Source organism: Melozone crissalis, unplaced genomic scaffold (genome assembly GCF_028551555.1).
Source record: "Melozone crissalis strain CALT ecotype California unplaced genomic scaffold, PUWL_Pcris_2 ptg000033l_1, whole genome shotgun sequence".
Classification (NCBI taxonomy): Eukaryota; Metazoa; Chordata; class Aves; order Passeriformes; family Passerellidae; genus Melozone; species Melozone crissalis.
This window is the reverse complement of record NW_026535811.1, coordinates 6,492,869-6,519,847: the sequence shown is the minus strand read 5'-3', so window position 1 is coordinate 6,519,847 and position 26,979 is coordinate 6,492,869. Positions and strand designations below refer to the sequence as shown.

The 26,979-nt window shown below is 39.0% G+C and overlaps 1 protein-coding gene across 8 annotated transcripts in view; it reads left to right on the top strand.

Annotated features, from left to right (window-relative positions):
• Positions 1-26,979, top strand: part of ERC1 (ELKS/RAB6-interacting/CAST family member 1) — a 266,470-nt gene that overhangs the window by 45,887 nt on the left and 193,604 nt on the right. For all 8 annotated transcript variants that reach the window (XM_054281949.1, XM_054281944.1, XM_054281943.1 and 5 more), the window contains exons 3-4: positions 13,531-13,947; positions 25,172-25,246. In XM_054281949.1, coding sequence (XP_054137924.1) covers positions 13,531-13,947; positions 25,172-25,246 — 492 coding nt within the window. The remainder of the gene's footprint in view (positions 1-13,530; positions 13,948-25,171; positions 25,247-26,979) is intronic.

The window sequence follows — 26,979 nt, the reverse complement described above, 5'->3', positions numbered from 1 at the left end:
CTCAGAAAAACAAAATCTGAATTAAAAAGTGAACAAATTACTGATTGTGACGACAAACCCCATTACCCAGCATTGCCAAGCCCAGCTCTAAGCCATGTCCCCAAGTGCCACATCTACACGTCTTTTAACTACCTCTGGGATGGTGACCCAGCTGCTGGCTTGGGGCAGCCCATTCCAATGTGTGACAACCCTTCCAGTGAAGAAATTTCTGTAATATCCAACCACAGGACTTGTTCTCAGACCCTTCATCATCCCCACTGCTCCTCCCTGGACAGCACCATCTCTGTTTCTGGTGTGACCATTCTCAGGTGCTTCATCATGTGCTTTCTACCACGTCAGGAACCTGCATCTTTGCTACTGTGTGGATCTCCATCCCATCCCTGCACCGACAGCAGACAGAGCCTCACCAGTGCTGCCCCTGGCTCATTTCTAGTGAGCTGCTTTGTTTTCCCTTCCCCCTTCCAGTGTGGTTTAGAGCTCTCAATGAGCCCTGCTGGCTCCTGTGCAGAGATCCTGTTTCCCCTTTGAGACAGGTGTACCCTGGCTCTTGCCAGCAGGCCTGCTGTCATGTAAACTGATCTATAATTAAAAAAGGCAAAATCCTGCCAGTGACAGCAGGCTCGCGGCCAGGTATTGATCTGCTGGCTCTTCCTGTTTCTTCCTCCTCATTCCCTGAAAATGGAAGGAGAGAGAAGAACACTTCATGTGCTCCTTATCCTTTAACCACTCATGAATCTCTACAGCAAAAGTATCTCAAAAATACCTTGCTAAGAGAGTGTTTTAATGATGAGCAAAACATATGTTAATGTTAGGTGAAATCTGAAAGGAGTGCAGGGATTGTGAAATCCAGGATTGAGGAGTGGTTTCTTAGTAATGCATTCAGGGTTTCTGTGTTAATTAGGTGTATGAATCTTCTCTCTCGTAAACCTAATCTAGGCATCCATTTGAGTGATAAAAAAAAAGAGCTAATCTCTGCTTTTAATTAACATATGGGTTTATTTCTCTGGGAGAGCACAGCAAGGTGTTCTGAAATGTGCCTAAAGCTTAGCATTTAAGTAAGAACCACCATTGTTCCTTTGGCCTTGCATTGAGATCAATGAAGAAGAGAGATAATTTTTACCCTAATTCTTTCTAGGTTCCAGAAAATACCCAAGAGTTGAGTAGAATTTGGGTCTTCAGAGCCAGCTTGTTGTGTTGCCCTGAAATGAAATGTCTAACACTAGACAAGTGAGTGTTCCAGATTTTCGGTGTTACAAACCCTTTTCAGTTTTTATTTTTAGTTCTGAATTACCAGACTCTTACAAAGCATGTAGCTCTGAGAGGACTACCTCTGTTCAGACAAGGGTGAGCTCTTGCTACAGTTGGTGGATTGATGCCTTGAACTCAACACAGGGAATTCCATTCTCCTTTCTGTCTTGACAGTTGCCCATACAGATCTATCAGCAGATTGAGATATTTCTCTGAACAGTATTTAAACGCAGAGCACTTGGTTACAGGATGACCTGCATAAAGAACCAAAAAGACACTACTGCCCAGCATTTCTATCCATTTTTGAAGATCTTTATTATCTATTATCTGTCTCTGTTATTGCGGACCTTGAATATTTAGGTATTCTCCACCTGGTCTATCAAGAAGCAAGAGTTCAGTCATTGCTCTGCAAGTAGCCTGACAGCATGACAAACTGCTTGAATGGCCATGTAGTACTAATTCATGAGTGAGCAGCTTCTGAAAAGATTTATTAAGAGCCACTATTTGTTCAGTGAGAAATTCACCCTAAATGATTTTATCTACGCTGTCTGTACCAACTGTCCATTTTGATTCATGGGCAATGCAAGAATATTCAGCGTTGGATAGTTTTATGTTTATTGCCATGAAGTCAGATCTCCTTTATGTTCTTCTCTATTCCCTCAATTTCTAGAGTGATGTGCAAGGTTAGACAGGACAGTACTAAAGCTTTTCACAGACAAAAGTCGTTCTAGCTGTCAGTCCTGTTGTAGGTACTCATTTTTGCTTGTCTAGCTCACACTCTGAACAGATGGATTTCTGATGCCTACTAGGAGTTCAGCTTACTGCACCTGATGTCTGCAGTGGTGGGTGACTGAGCACTGCTGCCAGAGGGAATTGCCTCCTGCTCTGAGAATCCTTGTACCTAGCAGGAAGAAGATGTCTGTGGCAAAGAACCAATCTCCTGAATGGAAAAACTTTGCAGTTTGGGTATTTTCCATCACATTCTAGCATCTAGTAAGGATCTTAATAATGAAAATCCTTGAATTTGTACTTGCAAAGCTGCATCCATCACTGCATCTACCTCTTCTGTTGAGGTGGGTTGTGCTAGGCCTTCCCATTTCCAGAGCTACTCAAGTTATTAATGCTTTTCTGTTGCTTATCTCTTAAAGCTGCTTAGCCTCCTAAAAGTCACACAAAGCTCCTTTAGAACTCAGTGTAATGTGCTGTGTTCTGCTTTGCTGTCAGAGGTGCTGCTGTCATTTCAACATGAGGGTAAGTGCCAGAACATTTTGATCAGAGGGTTTTTTACATGTTCTTTCACAGGGACAGTGATTGCTGCAGCCATATTCTAAATTTATTCTGAAATTCTAGTAATTCATTTGAACTGCCTGTCTTCCCAGAATGGTACTTGCTGAGACTTGACATATCCAGAAAATATGATTTCAAATCTGTTCCTTTGTGAGTGTAGCCAGTAGTTCATGGCAGAGGGCTAAAATACCATGTATCGTGTCAAAAGCCACAGGTTTAGTTGAGTTTTTTCTGTGACTGTTGCTTCTGTAAATGTTGTTGAAGAGATTCTTATTTTCTTCCTCCTTACATTTCAAAGAAAATGAAAAGTTGCAGAGATGGAAGGGATGCATATCTTCTGTCTGACAAGAACTTGTCTTAATTGTGACAGCTTCAAGCTGTAAGCTTGCAAAATAGTCTTAAAATAATTGCTGCCATTGTATTTGGCTGTAGTGCATTGATAACTTCAAAAAGGCCCATAGTTTTTACTTCAAGAAGGGACAATGAATGAATTGATTTTGCTTTTGTTTTGGTGGGTTTTTTTGTTTGTTTTCCTGTATGTAGCAGTGCACATACTGTAGTTCTCTACAGCTGCTGATGATATACCTGGGTACTGCTCTTGTTTCAGCAATCATTTTAGGCCTTTTGGAGTTTTGACTGAGTAGGAAGGTTTGCAGCTGTTCCTTATTGTGGCTTAAAACAAGAAAACCATGTGCAAACACTTTCCAGGAAACTTGGTGTGCTGTACCTGAAGAATTGATGATAAAGCAAATGTGAGAAGGTGCAGCAGTTAAAATTCTGAGTAGGATAGATAGCAGCTAGGGAAGGCACATTGGAGAGGCTGTGAACAAGCAGAGCAAGAGGCATGGCCATGGCATAGTAAAATGGGTTCCATCTTGTAGTGAAACAGGGGGATGAGCTGTGGGACAATACAAGGCCTCTGCACTATAATCATCTCCCTAAGAGCTTTGGCCTTGCAATGTTGCCATCCAATCATCTCAAGGAAAATTGTGAGTAAGGTGGCAAAGCCTCATTGCACCCATGGGCAGTGCAGCTGAGAGGCTGTTTTGGCTGTTGGTTCTGTGTTGATTGAGCATTGGTAAAAGGCTCCATTGCCAAGAATTTCCACGTGTCTCAAAACAGCCAAATGTTGTTTATAAGACCCTGAATATCAGGTGCTCTCTTGCTTCAAGTCCTGTGTGCAGTATTCTCACATTTATGGCCATATCTGATCATCTGAACTCTTCCCTTCTCAAGAAAATGCATTAAAATAGCCAGGAAACAAACCATCAGTAAATTTCAGTGTTTGCAGGTTGGTGGTGAGCTGCTGCCTAGGTTTGATAGTTCAGTGTGATGGGGCTTACAAATACTTAATTTTTGCTGAGAACTCAATTTCTGGAGGCACAGTGTGGAAAGAACACTTCCTGCTGTAGTCACCACTCCACAGTTTCTGAGCATTGGGTGGCTCAGGTCTTCCACTGTTGCTTGCAGGTGAAGGACACATTCCAAATTGACGGGAAGAACAAGATATTGTATTGCTGTAGGCAAGCAGAAGTTCAGAATTTGCTGTTTTACATTGAAACTAGTTATTTTAAATATTCAGTCCTAATTCAAACTATTATTTGAAATATAGCAGTCACAATCTTGAACTGCTCAACAAGCTTTAAAGATCCAGCCTACTCCCAGCTTTGTATTCTTACATGAGAGGTAGTTGGCCTATGCATGCAAATGCAGTTATTAAAGGTGTTTTGGTCAAAATATCTTTGTGTGACACATGGATAGGTGCATAGAAATTTATACTGTGACCTCTCCAAACCAACTAGTGTAGAAGGTGGTTTAAATCTGGGTGAGATGGGTGATGTGGGTAAAGTAATCAGCAGCTTTCTTGTGCATTGATTTTTCATGTAGCGCTCTCTGACTAGAAATCAGCAGCTATTTTTCCTTTTTAGAGCATGTTGTTGATGTATGCTGATATGTTGGAAAGTACTGAACACAAAATCAAAGGTTGTGTAGCAGAGCACCTTTCATCTTGGATTGATTCCTTGCATCAGCTAATGGAAAGATGGATTTGCTGACCTCCCTAATTGAGTTGACTAATAATACATTTGTGCAGAAAAGCTCCTAATCTATTAACAAATGAGTCATCTTTCATATAGATGCTATTAATTTGAAAATATTAGACTTTCATACATATGTAAATGTTAAAATTCTCTTTCTCAGAAGTGCCATAATAATTTATAATTACTTTCATGGGGTGAGAGGTTCAGAGAAGCTGAATTTGGCACTTTAGCACCTATTTAACAGATGCAATTTAGAAGTAATCTGTACTCTGGGTGAAATTGGGTGTGTTTTATACACATGGAAAATGGGATAAGATTGAACTCCTTAAGTTCTGTCATGGCTGGCCTGAATATAGATTAGTTTGATGTTTGGGTATCGGCTTTTTATTTTTTTTATCAGAAACCTCATGCACAAAGAACCATTTTATCAACACTGTGACAAAGGAAACTTATGCTTGCCAGATAGGGGAGACAGAATCTGCAAAAAGTTATTTTATTGCAGTGTATGAAACTGCAAATATGCTGTTTCTTTAGCAGCATAAGAATAAAAAAATCAAAGCTCACAGTTGTAAATAAATAAAACATGGTGTTTAAGTAATGTAATACTAACCCAATTTGGACAGCCTGGTGGGAAGCAGAGGTTAAAGTCAGTATGTAAATTGTCGATTCAGTGAGAAATTCCAAACGTTTGCCCTAATCCCAAAATGCCTATTCTCAAGAAAGCTGAGGGCACTTAAAAAGAATCCAGTTTCTTAGTTCCAGGATCATAGCATGCTGACATTCAAAGGGTGTGAAATGTAGATTCTTGGAAGATTTGCATGAGCAAAAGCTTTTGAAGCACAGTAAACTACTGATGTGGAAGTACCTACCTTTGGAAATGTAAACACAGAGTAGCTGGGGGCTTACTGATATGACTTCAAAAATAATTTTTCTTTGAGTTCTAGTTGCCTACTAGACCATTTCTGGTGTCTGACAGAGAGCTTAAATTCCCTTAGGAAGTCAGAGAACTGTCAAAATTACAGTTATAGCTAAAAAACTGATAAATGTGTGCTTTTTAGGATTTTAACAGGTTTGCCTATGCCTAATCAGAATTTTGATTCTTACCACACAGGTGTGTGTGCAAATTTCTTTAGAATATTTAGAATGTGCACAAAAATATTTTTAGAATAAGTCTTGTTTTTACTGTGCAGGAGGTGTTCTACAGAAACTGCCCACATTTGACCATAGAAAGAGCCTACCTTTATCCTTGGAAAGCTGCTTCATGTTTACCACAGATAAAATCTTGCTTGTGGACATTTAGCACTGAGAGCTGTGTACTTCACTTACTCTGTTTTGCCTTGCACCCTTTTCATGCATGTGCCTGTGCACTGTGTATGAGCTGCTTGCATTGCTGTTTCTGATCTGTTTCCTTTAGGTCTCTAAACTCATTCCTGCAGGCTTGTTTGGGGTTTGTTGGGGTTTTTTGGTACAAACAGGAGTAAAGGAATTAGGCTGCTGCACACTGCCCCCTTAAATGGGTCATTTTGTGTGAGTCTAGTTCAGCTGACAAATGTATTACTGACAACTTAAACTCTTTATCTGTAGCACTTTTTTACCATCTTGCCCTTCTGCTGTCTCAGAGATAATGCAACATAAGGTTGTCTTTAAAATACGGGCCCCTTTCTTTGACTCTCACAAATGAAATCCTATTAAAATCGTAGCAGTATTTTGTACCTAAGCTTAACACTATAAAAATCACCCACTCATTTCCATTTAAATTGGGTTCTGAAGCCCCTGATCCATCTTAGAGGGAATATGTGGCATTTCTGGACTCAGCAAGTTCTGTTTGTTCACAGCCCTGCTGGACACCTGACATTAGCCCTTTTCCCAATGTCTTTGCGTGGGCTGCGGCTGAATGTCAGCAGGGACTCCCTCAGACAGCCAGGCCTTTGCTTCTGCAGGGCATTCAGCAGAATCCATTTCCCAGAAATGCTGCCAAAACTTTAACTCTTTGGGCATGGGAGGGAGTCATTTCACACAGTGACCAAATCCTCTCCTCTGCCATTTTCCATGTGGTCTCTTTTGAGCTGAGTGTGGTTCATCCTCTTACAAATGTTTGAAATGCTTTTGTTGTAAGAAACATGAGAGTTATTGCCATAATGCAAAAATTTGTGCGTGTGGATTTGCTGGCAAGAATAACACTGTTTTTTCATTTACATTCTCATTTTCGGTGATGTGTATTTGATGAATAGACCTTACAGAATTTTCCTTCTGAAATAAAATATATCATCATTATTGTACCTTTCCTTTCTAGAGAAATAGCATTTTACTCATGGTGAACTAAAAAGTAAGGCAGTGCTTATAGGTACTACAAGTACATTTCAGACCTGCAATGCCTTTTGTAGCTAAAAGCTTGTGTACCTTGTCTTTTTTGTGAGAAATAAAAATAATTGGCTTAAGGACAGAGTAGCTGTAAACTGGCATCTTCCAAAACTTAGTTTTTGTTTCATTAACAAATTACATTTGTCTGTTTTAAAAAAATTGGTGATTTTTTATTCCTGGGTTTGATCCTGAAAAAGAAATACAGAACTGTGTGATATATAATAAAAAAAGGAAACGTGTTGTTGTGGTTTAACCACAGCCAGCAATTAACTACCACACAGACACTCATCTTTCCCTGGTGGGTAAAAGTGGGACAGCTTGTGGGTTGAGATAAAGACAGTTTATTAGGTAAAGGGAAAGCATGAGGAATCAATTTCCTAGTTCCCATCATCAGGCAGGTGTCCAGCCCTTTCCAGGAAAGCAGGGCTCCATCCTGAAGTGATGGTGACTTGGGCTGTCAGGTGCCATAAATCCAGTATCCCACGCTCCTCTTCCTCACCCCAGCTTGTGCTGCTGAGCACAGCATCACCTCGTCTGGGGTGTCCCTTGGGTGGGTTGGGATCAGCTCTCCTGGCTTTAATCCCCCCCAAATCCCTGAGCTCCCCCAGCCCACTCAGTGGCAGGGTGGGGTGAGAGGCAGGAAAGGCCTTGACTCTGAGCAAGCCCTGCTCTGCAATAACCAAAATATCCCGGAGCTATCAACGCTGTTTGCAGCACAAATCCAAAACATAGCTCCATACCAGCTGCCAGCAAGAAAAATAACTCTGCCCCAGCCAAAAGCAGCACACCTGTCCTGTGTGTGTCCAAGCACACAGTGTTTAATACGTGAGGAACAGCCTGATGGCTGAGCAGATTGGCAGAAAACTGCCAAATACATATGCATCAGAAAGTACAGGATGCACTGAATGTACTGGCTTTGTGGGTTAACAGTAGAAGTGACCAAGAAGTTTTCAGGAATATCCTAAGTTTCAGTAATATTTTTATAAGAAGCTTTTATTAATTCTGCTGATTTCAGCAAAACTCTTGTTAGGGTGTTTGTTGGTTTGTTTTTTGGTTTTTTTTTTCCTGTGGAGTGGAATTTCTGATTAAGAATTTGGTAAGAGTGAGATGAGATTACCCTAGGCAGGAAATACAGTGTGAGAGTTGCTCAGGGGTCTCTTGGCTAATTTGAACAAAGTCCCTGACAGTCTTTCCTTTATGACACAGACGTGTGAGGAATGCAAGCTTGAATTTTGAAGTCAGTCAATATTTGTGCAAAGCAGAAACTGTCTCAGTCCTTTCTGTGAGAATAACTTGTTAGAGATCCACCCCAGAACATCTTTATTGCTTCCTGACTGGAGCCTCCTTTGAGTCATGTGAAGATGAGTAAGAGCTTGACCTTCTCTCTTCCAGGTGGAAGCTTTCACACCACTAAATATTTTAGTAGGACCCCTCTTTTTCTCCCTGTCCTTATCACTACCCTACATTCTTTTGCTCATGATTGAGTCTTCAGTGTTCTCCCAGTGTCAGAGAAATTTTTTTTAAGTGGTTGAGTTTTGGAGAATGTAACAATAGCTCCCCACCTCATTGTGAGACATTTCTGTGACACTGTCACATAATTGCATGTTATGTTTTTCCCTTGTTTCTGGGAAAGAGTACATTCTGTTTCTTTTTGCTGATTTTTTCAGGCTTCTCTTGAATGTACTGTATTTTTTCTTGGTGTTCAGAAATGAAAGGAATTTTCTTGGTTTAACCTACTTAGAATTTAAATAGAGGAGATTAAGAGGAACTTGACTATGCAAGTGTTTGGTGACTAGGTGCTTTGCAGAACCCAGAAGTCTAATTTAGGCATTTAGACTTCTTGAATAAAATATGGGATAAGTTGTATGTGTGATTACAGTAGCTACACAGACAGTATCTGCAGCATGAATAATCTAAATCAGGCATCCAAACCCAAATGAACAGATGCATATTGGAATATTAAACTGTAGCTTGGTAGGTCAAGCTCTGTCTTGCCAAGATGAGTTTGGAAATCCTTTTTTTTAAAAGCATATCACAATTTAATCCTTTCAAAATCATGGTAGTAGCAGTGGCTGTGCCTCGTTTTGATCTAAAATGTAGGGTTAGAATACAGGTCTTGGCTGTAGAATATCAATTAAATTTCTTTTTCTCACTCAAAAAGTTAAAATGCACATCCCCCATTTCCTTTGGAATGGTGAGATGATAAACATTTAAGTTAGTTGGAGGTATAAAGATTCAGGTCTTTCTGTTCTTCTGTGTTCTACCAATTAGAATAAGAAGCTGTGCTCTCTTTAATACTTTCCGTCAGGCCTACTGAATCTTTAAATATTTTATGCAAAAAAAGAAAAGCTGCAACAGAGAGAGATGAAAGGAGCTGCCTGCAGCTCTCACCAGTGCAGCTGTAGGTGCAGTCCTGACACTCATTACCCTGAGGCTGCAGCAGCAGGACAGCTTTGGGAGCCAAACACCAGCAACTTCTCCATCATGGGCTGTACCCACGCTGTAGGCTGGGAGCTCACCAATCTGCCAGGGTGTGGGAAAGGTGAATTTGAGTCAAAGATTGAATTGTGTTCTGCTACTTAGGGATGTAAATTTTGGTCTACTGGATAAAAGTCAAACTCTCTCTGGCTGGTAAATTGACCTGTGGAAGTAATACAGGCAGAGGAACACCTGGTGCAAGAATTTTTGTGTGCACCTTGTCCTTTTATGGCTTCTGTTTGAGATGATCCTCAAGGTGTGCTTAGCTCTGTCAAGAGAAAAATTCATTGGACATAACCATAACTAGAGAACCGTGCTCACAAAAATACCTTTGTGATTTTTACTTTTAGTTATAATTTCTTGTGAGGCTTAAAGACTAGTTTTCAGTACTTGAAAAAAACCAGGGAATCCTCAAGATTTGAGATAAGAGCAATAAATTTCAAGCCAAGTACAGGTTCACGATAATTGCTTTGACTTTAATTACATTGCCTGCATTAAACTGTTTCACAAAAGCATGATTGTTACTTAGTAGAGTATGTCATAGTGAAGCTCAGTGGTATTAAACGTATTTTTACATGTTTATTTCTAGATAGGACTATTTCAATAGTATTTTTCAATTTTCTCTAGTCAGATCTTAAAAATTCATTATCAGTGGCTAGTGTTGCATGAACTTGGAAAATATTTTGCCTTTCTAGGATAGTTGCTGATATAAAAGTAAAGTCTAAAAAATGGATGAGATGCTCGTAAAGCTTGCATACACCTTCAGGAGGAAAATGATATTTTCTTGAAAATTATATAGAAGACAAGAAATTTTAACTGAAGTAGTAGTGTAGTTATGATACCAGCTAGTAAAGAATATTGTTTTATTATTCTGAGAATCATAAAAAAAATTTGGAAAGCAGAGAGAAGAACCCATTTTGCATGTTGGAAAAGAGTGGGTGTCAGAAGCACAGAATAATTCTCTGTAGTGTGCTTTCCAGATACCTTTAATAATCAAGTTTGTTCTAGACTGAGCAGCAGTTCAGAGAACAGTGGTAGTTATTCCTAAGCTCAAATCTAACTTTTCTGCCTCTTCATTTTTCCTGGGAAACTGAATCACAGGCAAGTGCTGACCAATTGTCAGGTATTCCAAACTGCCTTGTCTTTATTTCACAGACTGATGGACATCAGTAAATCCTGCTTGTCACTGGTATTAAATTTATTTTTCCACATCATGTATTTGAATCATGTAATAGATTTTGGTTCAGTGACCCAAAAGTTCCAGGTAGGCATTTCCATGTTTAGGGGAAATAATTTCTGTGCGTCCGAGACACAGTTTTTGTCTCTGTAACCTGAAATGACATTTCACAGCAGATCAGATGGTAGAAATGTAAGAATTTGGTTGGGTGATTTAGGCCATTGATGTTTATAAATAACCCAAGTTTGGTTCCGAGACAGCATTGAGTAGAGGAAATAATTTCATTGAATCGATGATGTGGTTGTTCAGAAGAAGCTCTTTCCTCTCCTGGCATAAAGGAAATGCTGAAGTGGCAGAGTGTGGAGAGCCAGGTGGGAGCATGTGGGAATTTGTTTGTTAGCTGGAGGAACAACACACAGCTGAGCTGTGGATAAGTAGAGCTTCTCAAATACAAATGGAATTAACTTGTGTATGGCATTGTACATTTACATCTAGTGAGGTTGCTGTTTAATTATAACAAAATTTGAGGACATTTTCTTACTACTGCTGTTTTAGTCCGGCTGACTTTATTGGTGGGGTATAGGTACAGAGGGGGCAGATGTTTTAATGAGTTAAGCAGGTTTTCTCTTACAGCTCAACCAGCATGCATTAATTGAACATAGTGGTTAGTTATAGTAGATATAGTGGTTTTGGTTGCCTACCTGTAGTGCCTCAGTTTCAAGGTTTGGTCGTGGTTCTGGCATTCTCACTTTGTCATTTCTCCAAACCACAGTCAATAGCTGAAAGTTGAGATCTTTAATTAAAAAGAAGGTGATTTCTGAAAACATTTTTAAGTCCATGTTTATTCCGTTCAGATATATTTTCATCTCTTACTCGAAAATAAATCTGAGCAGCCACCAATATATAAACACAATGCACCTTTTAAAACAGAGTAATGACTTGTTCTCTCACCTAAAATACCTGTGCTATGTTGTCACACAGATTCTATAACCTGAAGTGTATTTGTAGATTAACCAAATTACTGTCTTCCAGATATTGTGTTATTGAAATGGAAGAAAAGGCAATTACAGCATCTTAAACCAAACACATTTAAGCTGATTTCAGTTTATGCTGATGCTGTAAAGGATGTTTCCATTTTCTTCTTTGCCAGCTCCTTGGCAGCACCTGCCACCCCTGCCTTGTGCCAGAGTCAACTCAGTTGGAGATGTGTCTGCTAAGGCATTTTGTTTGGTGTTTGCTGGGGCTGATTTTCAGCCCTCAGGTGAAGTTTTGATCCTGTTGTCAGTGCCAACCACCTAAGGAAGGACAAATAGCAAGACTGTTCCCTATGGTGGCCTTAGGTGAGCTGACAGTGTAACAGCAACTTTGATTGTGAAAAGCTGTTCTTAGGCCAGAGCACAAATGGAGGGAAAGCACTTGGTCTAAAATACTGACTTCTGCAAATAAAATGGATCTGGATTACCTTTATGCATCATTCTGTGCAACCAAACTAACTCTTTGTGTTTCTAAAATAGATTAAAGTTAAGTAACTCTGCTGTAAATGCTATCTGCTGTCTCTTCATAGAATCACAGTGTGCTTGAGGTTGGTGGGAGGTCAGCTGGTCCAACCCCTCTGCTCAGGCAAGGCTACTTAGAGCCTGTTGCCCAGGGCCCTGTCCAGACAGCTTTTTAACATCTTCAAGGCATTTCATGTAAGAATTGTGATAAACATAGTCTTGGAGTAATGCTTAAACCAAATCCTCTTAGTTTCTCCTTTTACAAATACTTGTAAAATGAGTAAAATGAAGTACTTTGATTTATAGAAAGCATGAATTTTGCACCATCTTTACATTTTAGACCTCACCACTGTGTGTCTGCATCAGGTTTGATCATAGAATATAACTTATTTTAGTACTTTAGCCTAGTGAATACTGGAAATAGCTGTATTGCAGACACTGGTTTTTGTAATAGAAATGTAGACCCCAGGGATCAGTGCATCTGACTTATTCACACTCAGACTAAATTGTAAGCATGTCTGCCTCATTTAAGGGAGATGTATATTACTCAGTGTGCATCTCATTTTTGGTAATCAAATTTTGTGCTGTGTTTGTACTTCTCTCTTATTGGCTTGATACTTCTGTCTTACTGAGAAGAAAAACATATTTATTGAAATATAAACGAAGACACTTGTGGGCAAACTGTGCTTCTCCTGTATTGTCCCATTACATTAACCCACTGTATTCAGTCATTGAGACAGGACTTATTGTCTTGCACAACAACAAATTGCTGCTGATCATTTGATTGACTTCATATTCCTGTTTGTGAGGTGGTAACTTCTCTTCTGTGCTACGATCCTCATGCATTACATTTTGTGGCCCTTTTCCCTATGCAGCATTTATCCAGATTTCTATAGTTGTGTTTCTTCATTACAAGCGGAAGTTTCTTTTCTGAGTCAAATGGGAAATCTGTGCTAGGTGTAGAGTTACTGCTGAAGGGCTTGGGAGCCTTCACAGGTGATTAGGTTTTGTGGGTGAAATGTAAATTCTAATAGCACTGTGCCCCTCTGCTCTGCCAAGATAGTAGTTCTGGGTCATCTTCTGCATAATTGTTCTGTAGGGGAGGTGAACATTTGGAAGGGTAATGATATAAGTTGCTGAAAGCTGCTGACATTTTCCTGTTTGAAATAGTCACTCTTTCAAGTTGATGCAAGTGGAAGAGTCACTCAAGCAAGAGTCTTTTATAAGTGTTAAGCAACCTCTACCAAGTATAGGAGGAGGAACATGAACCTTCTGTAGAATAACCCAGCTCCACCTCAATTCTGCTTTAAAAAACCCATTGTTGGTCTCTTGGCACGGTGGTTTCCTCTTGGTTGGTGGCTCAGAAGGTCTGATGTGGCTCATACTGTTTTCTTTCTTTCTCCAGTGGAGGGAATCCTCTGATTTCATTTGCTTGTTCTTTCAGCATATGCAGATGACTATCCAGGCTCTCCAGGATGAGCTGAGGATCCAGAGGGACCTGAACCAGTTGTTCCAGCAGGACAGCAGCAGCAGGACCAGCGAGCCCTTGGTGGCAGAGCTGACAGAGGAGAACTTCCAGCGGCTGCACGCGGAGCATGAGCGCCAGGCCAAGGAGCTGTTCCTGCTACGGAAAACCTTGGAGGAGATGGAACTGCGCATTGAGACACAGAAACAGACCTTGAATGCACGTGATGAGTCCATCAAAAAGCTGCTGGAGATGCTGCAGAGTAAAGGTCTGTCAGCAAAAGCCACTGAGGAGGACCACGAGCGGACACGACGGTTGGCTGAGGCAGAAATGCACGTGCACCACTTGGAAAGCCTTCTTGAACAGAAGGAGAAAGAAAACAACATGCTGAGAGAGGTGAGTGATCAAACTCATCTCCCATCTTAAACTCCTCTCTGTCTCCTATCCATTTCACAGTTGTAAGGAAAGAATCTTCCATCCTCTCTATAAGCTGTATTTTACATTACATTCGATTTGTGCACATTTTAAAATTTCTTTATGGCTTCCTTGCATGTACCTTTTGGGGTTTTGTGCTGTGGGCCCCACTTTGCCTGTAGGCTCTCTTGGAAATGATGGAGGTGAATTGTCCTAAAGCCTGTAAAATGAATTATGAATTATTCTGTTCTATTGTTGTTAGAGAGAAAGTAGCTACCTGTATTTAGGTGAGAGCAGAGAGAGAAATCTTTGCAAGAGTAATGGATGATTGCTCAACAGTTTCCATGGAAACAGTCATCTTGCTGTGAAGGGTATTTGATAAAACTATTAGCTGCCCTGGATGCACAACCAAAAGAGAGATTTCTTAAAGGGACACTACTGCACACATAGTAATGCCTTCTCACCATCCTTCTGAAAAGAGAAAAACTATTGTTATGTCTCTATTGTACCTTAAAAGAGTATAGTGACAGACATTCTTCGCTATTAATAATTTTAGACTAATTATAACAAAATATATAGAATACAAATACTTTAGTAGAACAAAGGAAAATAAGTGAAAGAAAATGAGTTATTGTGTAGCCAGTGCTGCTACATTTTTTGTTAATATTAAATGCATTTTCCTTTTGTCAACCAGTCTCCTAAAGTAGTTAAATATTAACTTCTAAAAGGCTGGTAATTCAGCTTGGATTGTGTAGATACACAAATAAATAAGTGTATACATGGATTCACCAGTGCTAAGATTCTGTGTAAAGATTATTTTACATCTGTCAACTGAATGCATGAATTGATAGCTATCCGTGTCTACCATGTGTATGAAGCTAATGACCTGTTCTGCACGTTGGTATCTATCTCATGATTCAGCATTTTTTGGGAAGCTCTGTGGGTATACAAGATTTAAGGGCCTCTCTAAGAAGTCAAGAAAGCAAGGCCTGGAAGAGTTTTTTGAGATGAGTGTATGCAGCACATAAATACCTCTTAATACCTTTTATTCATATGTTTCCAGGGCCTGACCCATAGTGCTTGTGCTCTTGCAAGCATTTATATAAGAAAGCTGGAGCCCATTGCATTTCTGAGCCAGATTTAGGCCAGATTTATTTTTTTAGAGCAGTAATCTCTTGAGTGTCTGGAGTGAAGATAATATGATTCCAGAGTTTCTGCGCTACAGTTTTTCCTTTATTTAGCAACCAATGATAATTCTGTTCCAATTCTTGTAACTATTTCAGGAAGAGCCTCAAATGGCTTCCATTTGTTTCTGCTCTAAGTCCAGCAACATAAATGAAAAGCTGCCAGGAGCTGTGCAATTTTGGAGGAATGCTGTTGCGTTCGTTCCTGCTGCAGATGAGTAGATGTTGCAGGATAAGAATTCTTGTTCCATTCATACATATTTGGAAATCATCAGTCATTTAAATGCTAGTCTTTATGGTAAAAGACTTCCTAGAGGAGGTGGAGATGACCTACTGACTTGAAAGGGCAAATGTGATTTATCAAATGTTTTAAAATTAATTACTCCTTGCTCCTTGCCTGGACCTGATTCATTGAGAAGTGTAAGCTGGGTATAATGTAATTTGTAGCTCAAACCATGGATGTGATGTGAGATCCAGCTGTGAAGCTGAGCACCCTTGTAGCCTCAAAAATGTGGTGCCATTTTATCTCCTTATAGAACTGGGTGACAACAGGAATGGTTCTGTTTGTACCTGAGTGTTGTCCTTGAGCTCAGAGCAAGGCTGAGCTAAGTGACCTCACACTTACCTGCATCAAACTCAAGTCTCATGCCTGGGGCTCTGGCAGGCTGGAGGAAATCAGAGGAACTTGCAGCTGACTGCCTGAGCACCCAGATGCTCTGCAGGACGTGGTTCACAGCTGCTGTCCATGTTTCACATGTGGACATTGTCTCTCTTAGGTGTGTCACCTGCTACGTGTGTCTGCATCACCCTCCTCAGCTGACCTTCTGTTATGTCCATCTGTATTTCCATAGTTGTAGGTTATTTTAGCCCTTTGCTGCCCCAGGTACTAATGGTGGAATTTTTGAGCTGCTTTGAAGAAATGAATCTACTTTCTTGATGGTTCTATATCTAGCATTCCCAGTATCTGGAAAGGCATGCTAAACTCTTCTTTAAATACTGCTGTTAAAGGAAGCTTTAGTATCTCAAAGGGATTCTTAAGAGTGTGGAAGGTCAGTTTATATTTCATTTCCTAACAGACTAGAAAATTTTAGTAGCAGTCTTGACCATCTTAGCAAAAGAAGTTCTGAGATGTCAGAATCCACTGTTTCCGACTCTAGATTTCTGATAGAATATTTGCTGGAAATAATATTAAAGATCTGCATCTTGAAGCAAAAAGGTATCCCTCATTTTCTGACTTTGAAACCTGTAACATGTACATGTAATTCAAAGTGTGATGTTGAGACTCAAGGTCATCAGACAGTTTTTCAGGCAGGCAGTGTGGTTACAGTGGCCAGCAGTTTGATCTTGAAAATTAAACCTTGAGAATTAATTGATTTCTTCAGCTTTTGCTGTTATTGTACTAAAGATTGCATGAATTTCCTAAGGAAAATAAATTCTAAGAGAGGTCAAAATTGGGGTTCTGATAAGATTACAACTGTGTGCCACCATTTTAGGTTATTGTATCCATTCCGAGTTACTCCTTTTTCTAGTCTGAAAAATCCAATGCTGCTTAGTTGTTCCTCATATAAAAGACATCAGATATTTTTGATCACCTCCCAGGGCACTGTCTCAGTCTCCCAAATCCAGATTATAAAATGGATTCCCCAGCAGCTGCTGAGAGGTATTTCCATAAGCAATTTGACTCTCTTGGCTTTTCCCAATTGCCCTGACTTCTGAGGATCTCAAGAAATTATTCATCTAAGTCCATGGGAAAGTTACTATATCCAGCATAGGATGTATTCAGCAACTGATACAGAGGACATTATCTCATTAACACAAATAATTAAATATCTCATTGAACATCAGAATGCCCTGACTTCAGCAGATAGCAGTGTGGCTGCATCACATTCCTCTGCCCTGGAAAACAAGCTTAAGCCTCATAGCTTATTAAAAGATAGCTGCTATTTTGAATACCCCTTCTTCAGTCTTTGTGACAACTATTGTTGTTGGTATTCTAGACTTAACTTTCAAAAACAAAATGATTTTCATACCAGGAAGAAATACTTGATGAAATCCAGCAGCTGAACTACAGCTTCCAGAATAGCTCCCAAGCTGCCTTTATGTTCCAGACTTGCTTGTTGCAAAATTATCAGTGCTGGTCCATAGCTCCAAAGATAACCAAGCTTGCTGTGCTCTTTTTCAGAGTCTCCCCGCTCCCCAAAGTGCTAAATGCACTGATTAGAAATGGAATTTTCTCAGTTACATAGATCAATAGCCCAGATATCAGAGCAAAATATTATGTGATCCACACTTGAAGTACTATGGACAGACTCAGATTTGTAAGGACAGTCCAACAAGGACTGTAAGTATAGATGGCTGACTACAACCATTTATTTGGAAACAGAAAGAAGGCTGTTTATCCTGAAGGCTTTTTTTCTTCAGAATGCAGTTCTAGAGTCAAGGCTTGCATGTTACAGTAGTGTGGAATGAGGGAAGAACTGACAGGAGCTTTATACTTTGTGTCCAGAAACTGTTTGGTAGTAAAGTACAGTTTTGACTTGAATTATTTTTATTTTTTTATTTATTTTTTTTTAGTAATTGGGCCCATTCAAGCAAGATGGATTTTTATTCCAGCTGAGTACAAAACTGAATGAAGGAGTTAGGGATGGAGTGCTTAACAAATAAAGGAGGTGTTGTATGTAAAACAGGCACTGAAATGGGTGATTCACGAGGACACTCATCCACAATGAGCTTAAGGAAAGAGGCTGTGGCAGAAAAAGCTATTATTTCTTCCCTTTTTTGAGTGTTTGCTGAAATGGCAACCCCACAAAGTGCTGTTTGTGAACCTAGGATGGATTTACTGCAAGGACTGACCCCTCTTTGTGGCAGTTGGGAGTCAAGCTGCCCACTCCATCCCAGGAGTCAGCACTCGGAGTCTGGGAGCACTCCCTGCTCTGTCTCCCGTGGGCAGAGGTCTGGCACAGCACACCAGCCTGTCTCACACATGTGTTTAAACTTAGATTAGCCAAACGTGATGCTCTGGTGGCCAGAGAGCAGCAGCAGGGAGCTCAGTGAGGAAGGAGGGATGTGGCATCCATGTGTCCCATCCCTGCTGAGCTGTGCCCAGTGCAGAGAGCTTGGTTCTCTTGTCTGACTGGATTTTAATGAGCTGTGACCAGTTCTGCAAACAAATAATTTTTCCAAGGGTGTGTTAAAATTCTTACCATTTTCTGCTCCAGGCTCAGAGGAGGATTTAGAAGTTTTAATTGGAGCAATTAGAGTTGACTCAAAGAACGCTTTTGTCCCATGCCAAGATTTTGCAACATAAATAAGATACTTCAGGAGAGAAGTTTTGTTTTGTAGGAGTAGATAGGTTCAGTAACTGGAACTCTTACTACCATCATATCTTTCTGATGAGGTAAAAAATGAAGTTTCTGCTTTTTTATTGCTGCTTCATGCTTTTGACCTTTTAGAAGCAAATGGCAAGAGGAGAAGTGATTTCAATCAAGATAATTTAAATAATTATGTCTTTATTAGAATTGCTTGCTTGGTCTGCAGGTAGTTTTAAAACATACTGAGCTTTTGTAGGTCAGAATTTGAGAAAATGGGTATTGCAACTTGAATGTATTTTTATGCATTTAAATTTTTTAAAATATCATTTTAGTTTGGAATATTCTGTGTGTCACCTTAGGTGAGAATGACAATTAAAAATGTTTGACATATATGAAATTATTTTCAGCTTTCCTCAGTACAGAGGTTGGTAGCTTCTCAATTCTTCAGAAGTTGGAAAATAATGTATTTGTTTTCTTTTTTCCCAGATGACAAAAAAATCTGAAAGACCTTATTCTAGCATGGCAAATTTCTGTTTTTTATACAGTAGTTAAATAATGTGTGGGTATTAAGTAAATGGAAAAAAAGCAGAACTCCAGTCATCTGTCTGGATGCTTTTTCTGTATTATAATTATGGTCTCATCAAAGTGAAATAATTAATAAAATTTCAGTAGATTTCTTCATATACTTTTTCTAGCATGGGGGGGGTAAATTAATTAATTAATTCTTGTGCTTATTGCAAAACAATTATTTTTCTATATGAATGGGCTGTTCATCAGCATACAGGCAGATTTCTTACTATTTCATTTTAGCACTTCCATACCTTTCAAACAGGATTTTTAAAACTATGTGAAACAATGCATAAATCTCTCTGGGGATTAAGGGTTTAAAATGCTTAAACTTCAAAGTCTTTTGATGTTTTGTTATATTAGAAGATTTTCTTTGTCAATACATGTTACATGCTTTGCTTTGTTTACAAATTATCTCCTAGGTTTGCTTTCCTTGGAGATGTTCACATTGTCCTGCACTTTTATTCAGTAGAAGTGAGATTTGCGGAAGTTTGTTTCCACAAATGTCGAACTTTGTAGTGGAAGGACAAAACCGTAAAAACACCATGAAAAAGTTGGAAGCTAATATAAGTACAAAATGAATGCTTTTGCACCTTAAATAAGAGGAAAGAGAAAAAATTAATTACAGCACACATGTAAATGAAGTTCTACAAGACTAAGATATAATTTTTAATTGGCTTTTCTTCAGCTTTTGAATTCACACTTCTGTAGTCAGATTTCATCACAATGGCTTGCTACTTACAACTAATTGGATGGTTTGAATTAGTTCTCATCTTACCTTGCTTTTACTCTAATTCCCAAGTTTTGAGGGATTTTGCTTTTGTTTCCTGCTGATTGAAATGCTGAGATGAGCAGGAAGCTGTGCTTTAATTTTCACTTTAGTTGATGCCTTAGTTAACAAACTTAAGTGTCCTAATATCTGAGGTTTTAATTGGATTAAGAAATAATCGTCTCAATGGATTAATACAATTGCAAAAGAGAGATGAGTTTCTTTAGCCAGGGGTAGCTGAGCTTCAAAGCAACTGGCATCCTCCAATTATCAGTGTGTGTGCAATTGCCAGCACATCTTTGAAAGTTATGTTCTTTATGAATACAGTCACTTTGGTTTTTTTCAGGGAATTATGTTGATTGGGTTTGCAAATGCAGGAAATGACAAGTGGAAAAATGCAGAAATAATTTCCGAAGGAACTGCCATGATTACTGCTTCCAGATTTGTATAACTATATAATTTTAGTAGCAAAAACTCTTAATAGCAATGAAATAAATTCTACAGGACTCTTGTATGTTCTTTTTTCAGTTCGTTTTTGCATCTTACCGAAATAGAAGTTAAAATTATTGGTATGGAGCACTTTTTGAAAAAAAAAGCATAACAAAATCCCGAAACTGAACAATTGTGGTACTATCCAGTCACCTTCTGGCACCAGGTAGTAAAGATATTTATATAAATGAGTCATGCAGATTGAAGGGCTCTCCCACAGGTTATTTCGTGCAACCTTCTGCTCAAACCAGCAATTTCAAGCGGCGGGGGATTCCACAGCCTCCCTGGGCACCTGCTCCAGCATTTGGTTGTTCTCCTGGTAAAATCTCTTTCATGTTAGCAGGTCTAAATTTTCAGTGCTGGAAATTCTTCCTGTTGCCAATCATCCTTCCACTTCTGAGAAGACTTTTGTTTCCATCGTCTCTACAAGCTCCAGTTAGTTCTAGCAGGCATCAAATTTCTCCCCAAGCCTTTTCAGCTGAACGAACACTTTTCTCTCACTCTCTCCCCTTGCATCTTGTGTCTGTCAGACTCTGTGCAGATTTTCAGTGCCTTTCTTGTACTGGGGAGCCCAAAATTTGGCACAGTGGTCACAAGGGCTGCACACAGGGAAACACCTTCTTCCCCCCTCCTGCTTCTGCACTTTTGCTCACTCTCACTCAGCCCAGGGTGCAGTTGGGTGGTTTGGGGTTTTTTCCACATCATGGCCACGTAACTTGGTCCAATTCATGTTTCCCCAAATTCCATAGATCTGTAAGCTGCTGGGAGTGCTGTCTGTCCCATTGTTCAGATCATGAAGGCACTGAGGGTTGTCAGGGGGAAGCTGCTGCCCTCCGTGCTCATCAGCACCAGGCTTGGAGCCTGACAGCCCAGCTCATTTACCACCTGCTTTGTTATCCACTTACGCAGCCTGGGGCTCACACATTTGTCTCCAGGCATGTTTGGAGGCCCTGGGACATGAAACACCCATTGTCCCCCACTTAGTCACACAGACGGGTAGAAGAAAATCAGGTTAGTCGGGTATGATTTGTCCTTCTACACAACTAAAGACCTGTTTTATCTTTTATAGCTACTTAATACTTTTTTTTTAATTAACAATGATCATTAATACTGAGCCGATGGATGCTCCTAAAATTTTCCTTTGGTTGGAACATTTGCATTTTATTGTAATTAATTGGAACTAGGTTGCTGAAGTCTAGGTAGGCAGAAAAGCCATCTGGGAGACTAAACTTTAAGTACAAAAGATATAACATTCATTTAGTGAGGTCTGGAGGATAAGGTTGGAGAATTAAACCAGTTTTTAGTAAAAACTCTCCACTGAGTGATGCAAGGATCCAGCACAGGACATCATGATTGATTACTCAAAGATAGGAATAGTACAGTTAAAATTTTAAAAAATACAGAATCATGACTATGCTTTTAATTATACATAATATTTTAGTGATATCTTTTTTTAATTAATGTATGAAATGGTATGTTTTTGTTACTCTCTATGTGGAATGTGCTGCCTGATAATGCAAGTTTGGCAGGAGATGGAAGGCATGTCCTCTATGGCTTGGGAAACTGCTTGTTTGTGGCTACTGAGAGATAAGTTGCTGTATTTTTAAGCATATAGCCTCCCCCACTATAAAAACATAATTGTTTGAAAGTGCAAATTCACATTTGTCCTGAATCCTGTGCAAAATCAGACACAGGAGCAACTGAGGGGATAACAATGGCTGGGTTATGAAGGAGGAAAAGGTTTGGACTAAATTCAACCCTCATTATTATGCACTTGTGTATAATTCATAGTGATAATACTGCTCAGTATTGAGGACTCCTTCAATTCTAAACTATATTCTCTAATTTTGATCTATTTTCAAAAAAAACCCATGGACTTGGTAACTATTTATGGTGTGTTCAAATCACTTTATCACAGCTATTCTTTACATATTCAGTGTTCTCAGTGTGTTTAATCAGCTGTTCTGTGTAATTATGCTGACCAGAAAATTAGGGTATTGTTCCTCATAGGGGCACTGTGCTGCCTTGCAGGACTGCTTGGCAGATGTAATTATGATGCACACCTTTAGTTCATATCTTTTCCTGTGGTAGACTTTCTTGAAAAGGAAGATAGATATTCTTAATTAAAAACTAAGATGAAATATAAACCCCAACTCTGGAGAAGGTGCCCCCCTTGTTTGGAACTTCTGACTGTTTTTGGCCTTTAGTTTCTAGTTATTGAAACTTAAAGATGTTTTGGACGGAGCAACCCATTTTGGAATTTTTTCCTATGAATGTACTTTGGTGCAAATTGATTGCAACTCTATAATTTCGTTTTTCCTTTTTGCTATTACTTTTAAATGGAGTTATTGAATATATGAAAGCAATCAAAACATAAAAAGTGATTTATATGAGCCACCCCCTTTTATAATGATGCACCCCAAAGGTGCAATGATGCTAAATTTTACTAACCTGTTAGTAGTTACATAATAAAGTTCTTAATGTGTTAAGGAAAAATCCTGTATTACTTTATCAGAGTGGATAACTTGCAAGGAGTGAAGGACTGGGTTTCTGTTTTTCTGATCCTGATATTTTTGTGGCCCTGTGTTTTTAACTATTGCACAAAATCCCGTCTCACCGGTTGAAGTCTTTATTTTCATCCATCTATGGGAGGTGTGTCCACAACAGAATCTGAACACATCAGAGATACGATAGGTTAGTATTTTTCCATTCTGCCACATGGATGCAGCCTGTATTTCCTAATTAAGAAGGGGATGTGTGCACTGCCTTCCTTCAGTCTGTGTTCCAGAGAGGCTCCGTCTGCCTGTAGCTTTTTTTTCCAGGCTCTTCAGGATCACAGGCATGTTGCCAAAATTAAGCCCTTCCTGTGCAGTCAGGGGCTGGGAGGTGTTATTTTTCAGCAGGTTATGTCATCCAAATCACAGTGGAATTACTTCAGGCAATAGAAGTAGGACATTTCCTTTGCTGAAGTGCAGAGCATCACTTCACAAAGAGGGGATAGAGGCATTTCTCAAGAAGGAGCTTAGGAGAATTTTCTCTTTGGGAAAACACTGAGCAATGGTGGAAGCAGGCACTATTGTGTCAGCATCGCTTTACAGACATGCAGTTCTCCTGCTGTGTATTCCACCTATCCCATTTCCATAGCAGCAGCTGATTTTATATTCACAGGTCAGAAACAGTGCCTCTGCACAAGTGGAAATTACCGAACCACTAAAATAAAAATAACGCAGTGTCCAAAATAGATTTATGGCATGTTAATTTTTGACCTTCTTACCCTTTGTTTTCTGAGTTGCTATAAGCTCACAAGAGTTGTTTTAATTTCTTGGAGTAAATCCCTTTTGGGAATGTAGGTACAGGTAAGTAGAGTAATAATGGTATTGCTCCACTCTGGTGCCAGTAATAGTTGTGCAGAGGCTCTCAAGTTTTCTGTTGACTCTAGGAGAAATAAATATGTTTAGAGGGATTTTCAAGTTTATTTTTTCAGGAGGATTTTTTTTTTTTTTTTTTAATTTCAGAGAATACCAATGTACACTGCAAACACACTTGTAAAATAGCTTCTCAGAAAATACACGAATATAATATTTAAAACCAGAGCAGCCTTCTGTTGGATTCTCTTGTTACTCCCCTTCATGGGCATCAACTTATGCCAATGGTCTTATGCCAGACTTATGGAAGATTCTTGTGGCCCTTGGCATGTCACAACACATTTCAGTCTTGCTCACTTCAGAGCTGTGTAGGAACTTCACAATCTTACAAGCAGTGTTCTCAGTATTTTTTAAAAACACTGTACAATTCTGTCTCTTTCATTCAAATAATTAATCTTCTGGACCTAGTTGCATGGATGACTACCATACAAAATTTTAACTCTTTACAATTTCTGTTGAGAATACCAATTTGTAAATGTCTCTTGGGATTTGTTTTTCAGGTGTTTGAGGGGAGTGGATGGATAAACTGTGTGTGGGCACATGACATAATTCATTGTTAGATTAACTGGCATCACAGTTTGTGCTCTGTGGGCACCAAAGTATTTTTCTGGTGTATAAGATGAACATTCCAACAGAATTCACATTCCTGCAGTTAACATGAGAGTGTGCTGTAAGGACAATACTGTTTGAAGGCAAAGAGTCAGTGTGTTAATAGTTTCTCTATTGTTTCTCCTCTTTTTACATGTGCTGGCTTGAAACCCCAGCTTTATATGGTAGAACAAGTTGTTTCAACTTTCTGTAATTTTATCCCTTAGCAAGCACTTTGATGCATGGTATTGCTATGAATTTACATCAACAGAAATATCACTGGACTTTGTATCCTCCTGTCTGCATCTCCATAGCCTCTAGAGCAGTGTGCTGTACAGTCCTGTATTTTAAGCTGTGCTTAAGGCCAAGAGCCTGGAGAAAGATTTTTTTTCATCCTCTGTAGTTAAATGTTGCCACTCTGGGGTAAAAAATGCTGGAAAAAGGGAGTTAACAACAGCTGTGCCTTATAACTTGTTGAAATGGAAACCATAGTGTTACTGTTTTCAGTAAGCCTCTAGTGAAGTGCATTATGTGTATGACTTCCATGAGAAACTATCAAGAATTCAGATTAGTTTAGCAGGGAGATGATGGAGCTTTGTAGTAGACCCAGCTGTCATTTCAAGCTTATGTTGAGTAAGAGGGGAGTCAAAGGTGCAGTTTGTGCTGTGCCTTTTTACCTGTGGCTGGGATTCTGTTGAATGAGCTTTTGGCAATCCTTTCTGTGATATGAGAAATGATAAAATGCGTGGACTGGCAACATCAGAAAGCAGCATTGAGTTATGCTGTGTATTAGGAAGAGAAGCTTCTAGTAATTATGTTTTTATTGGGGCCCTGCCATTAGTCTAACTCCTACTTTCATTTCTGCTGGCACAGGAAATCCATCGTCGATTTGAGAACGCTCCCGACACGGCCAAGACAAAGGCTCTCCAAACTGTTATTGAGATGAAGGTAAATGGTTGTGTGTATGGGCAGCAGGAGAATTTGTTCCCTGGAAAATGGGACTCTACCAAATACCATATGCTTCTAATATTTTATTCTCCCTTATTATTGTTTTATTTGTTACTATTGATCACTGAAGAGACAGACCCAGTAAAAACTTGTCTTCTGTCTGCCTGCAGCAGCAGATACAGATTTCTTGCAGTTAACCCAAAGTTCATTATATTACAAGAATGAGAATGATCGGTTAATATGAAAGATTGGTGGGATTTTATGATGTGGGTTCTTTTCTTTTTATGTTTCAATGTTTGAAGTACTGCTCTGCATTCTGTGTATTAGCAAACTCGACACCCACTTAAAGAATGGGTCATATAGCTAGAAATATGTCTGTATGCCATCATGAACCTAACTTTGCTAGATGAATTTGTGATTGAATTCTTAAGCCATTAGTGTAAGTATTTAATGGACTGATGGCAACTAGCCAGGAGCTCAGGAGCCATAATCAAGTGTGTGGTTTACACAGCTTTATGCAGTCATATTTCATATTGAATTGCTCATAAAGTACATCAGATGGGTTTGGACAAATGGAGTTGAAAAATTGGAAACTGTCTTTGCAAGCTGTTCTTTTCCATTTTGTATCCCTCCTTTTTATTTTATTTTCCTTCTTTTTTTCCTCCTGCAACTTTTTCCATTCTATATCAGTGTTTTCCTTATTTATATCCCATTTTTCATTTGCTATCACTCTTTTATTAGTCATCTTTGTGGTCCATAGTAATGGAAACTAGTTGACCATCTGGTAACATTAGGTGTCTTTGCTATCAAAAGAGAAACACAGGGACATTTCTGGGAAATTATGTGAGCACTGAAGATAAATACTGTTATCAATTTCAACATATCATTTTGCCTTACTACCTCTAATTTTTTGCTGCAAAAATCCACTTTATCAATTTTAATGTAAGTATCAAACATTAATCAGGAAATCCAGTTAGATCTTCATGATGGTGCTTTTAAAAATATCATCTCATGAATGAAAACCTATATGAAAAAAATCAGCTTTTTGTTTAGCTGTGCTTTGCTTATCAAAGAATAGGTTATAAAGGTTTTGTTTATAAAACTCTGTAGTATAGTTTCAAATCAGATCTGTCTTTCAGGAAGGACTAAATATTTTGGGGAAATGAAATAAGAAAAAAAAATAGCTTTAAGAGATAATAGTTCCTGAATGCATATCCATGATCATGAGTATGCATGGAGCTCTGTGTGCTGTGTGAATCTGTTCTTGCTGTTCTAACACAAAGACTTCTAAAGAAACAGTAAACCAGGTACACAGAATGAATAGCTCTGATCATCCTGTATGAGGATAATGATAGATTGACTTTGTTTTTCCACATGGCTATATTTAACCCACTGAGATGTTTTATACATTGTACATATGAGCCAGCATCCTTTACTGCTTTATCCAGTCAATAATGGATTGTTGCATGTTTTCCTTGCTTATGGTGCTTTGCTGTTCCCCATTTGTGACCTCACTTGATTAACTAGTGGCACAAACCCAATTTCTTACCATTCTTGCAGTCACATTTTGCTGTCCATTCAATTAGAATTACATTTCTCTCTGAAAAGGCAATATTTCCTCTGTTCCTTTATTTATTCATTTATTTATTTATTTCATCCTACATGATGTTTCTGCCCTGAACCATGTTTTATTTCAGTACTATACTCTTGCTTTCCTTCAAAAGTAAAAACTA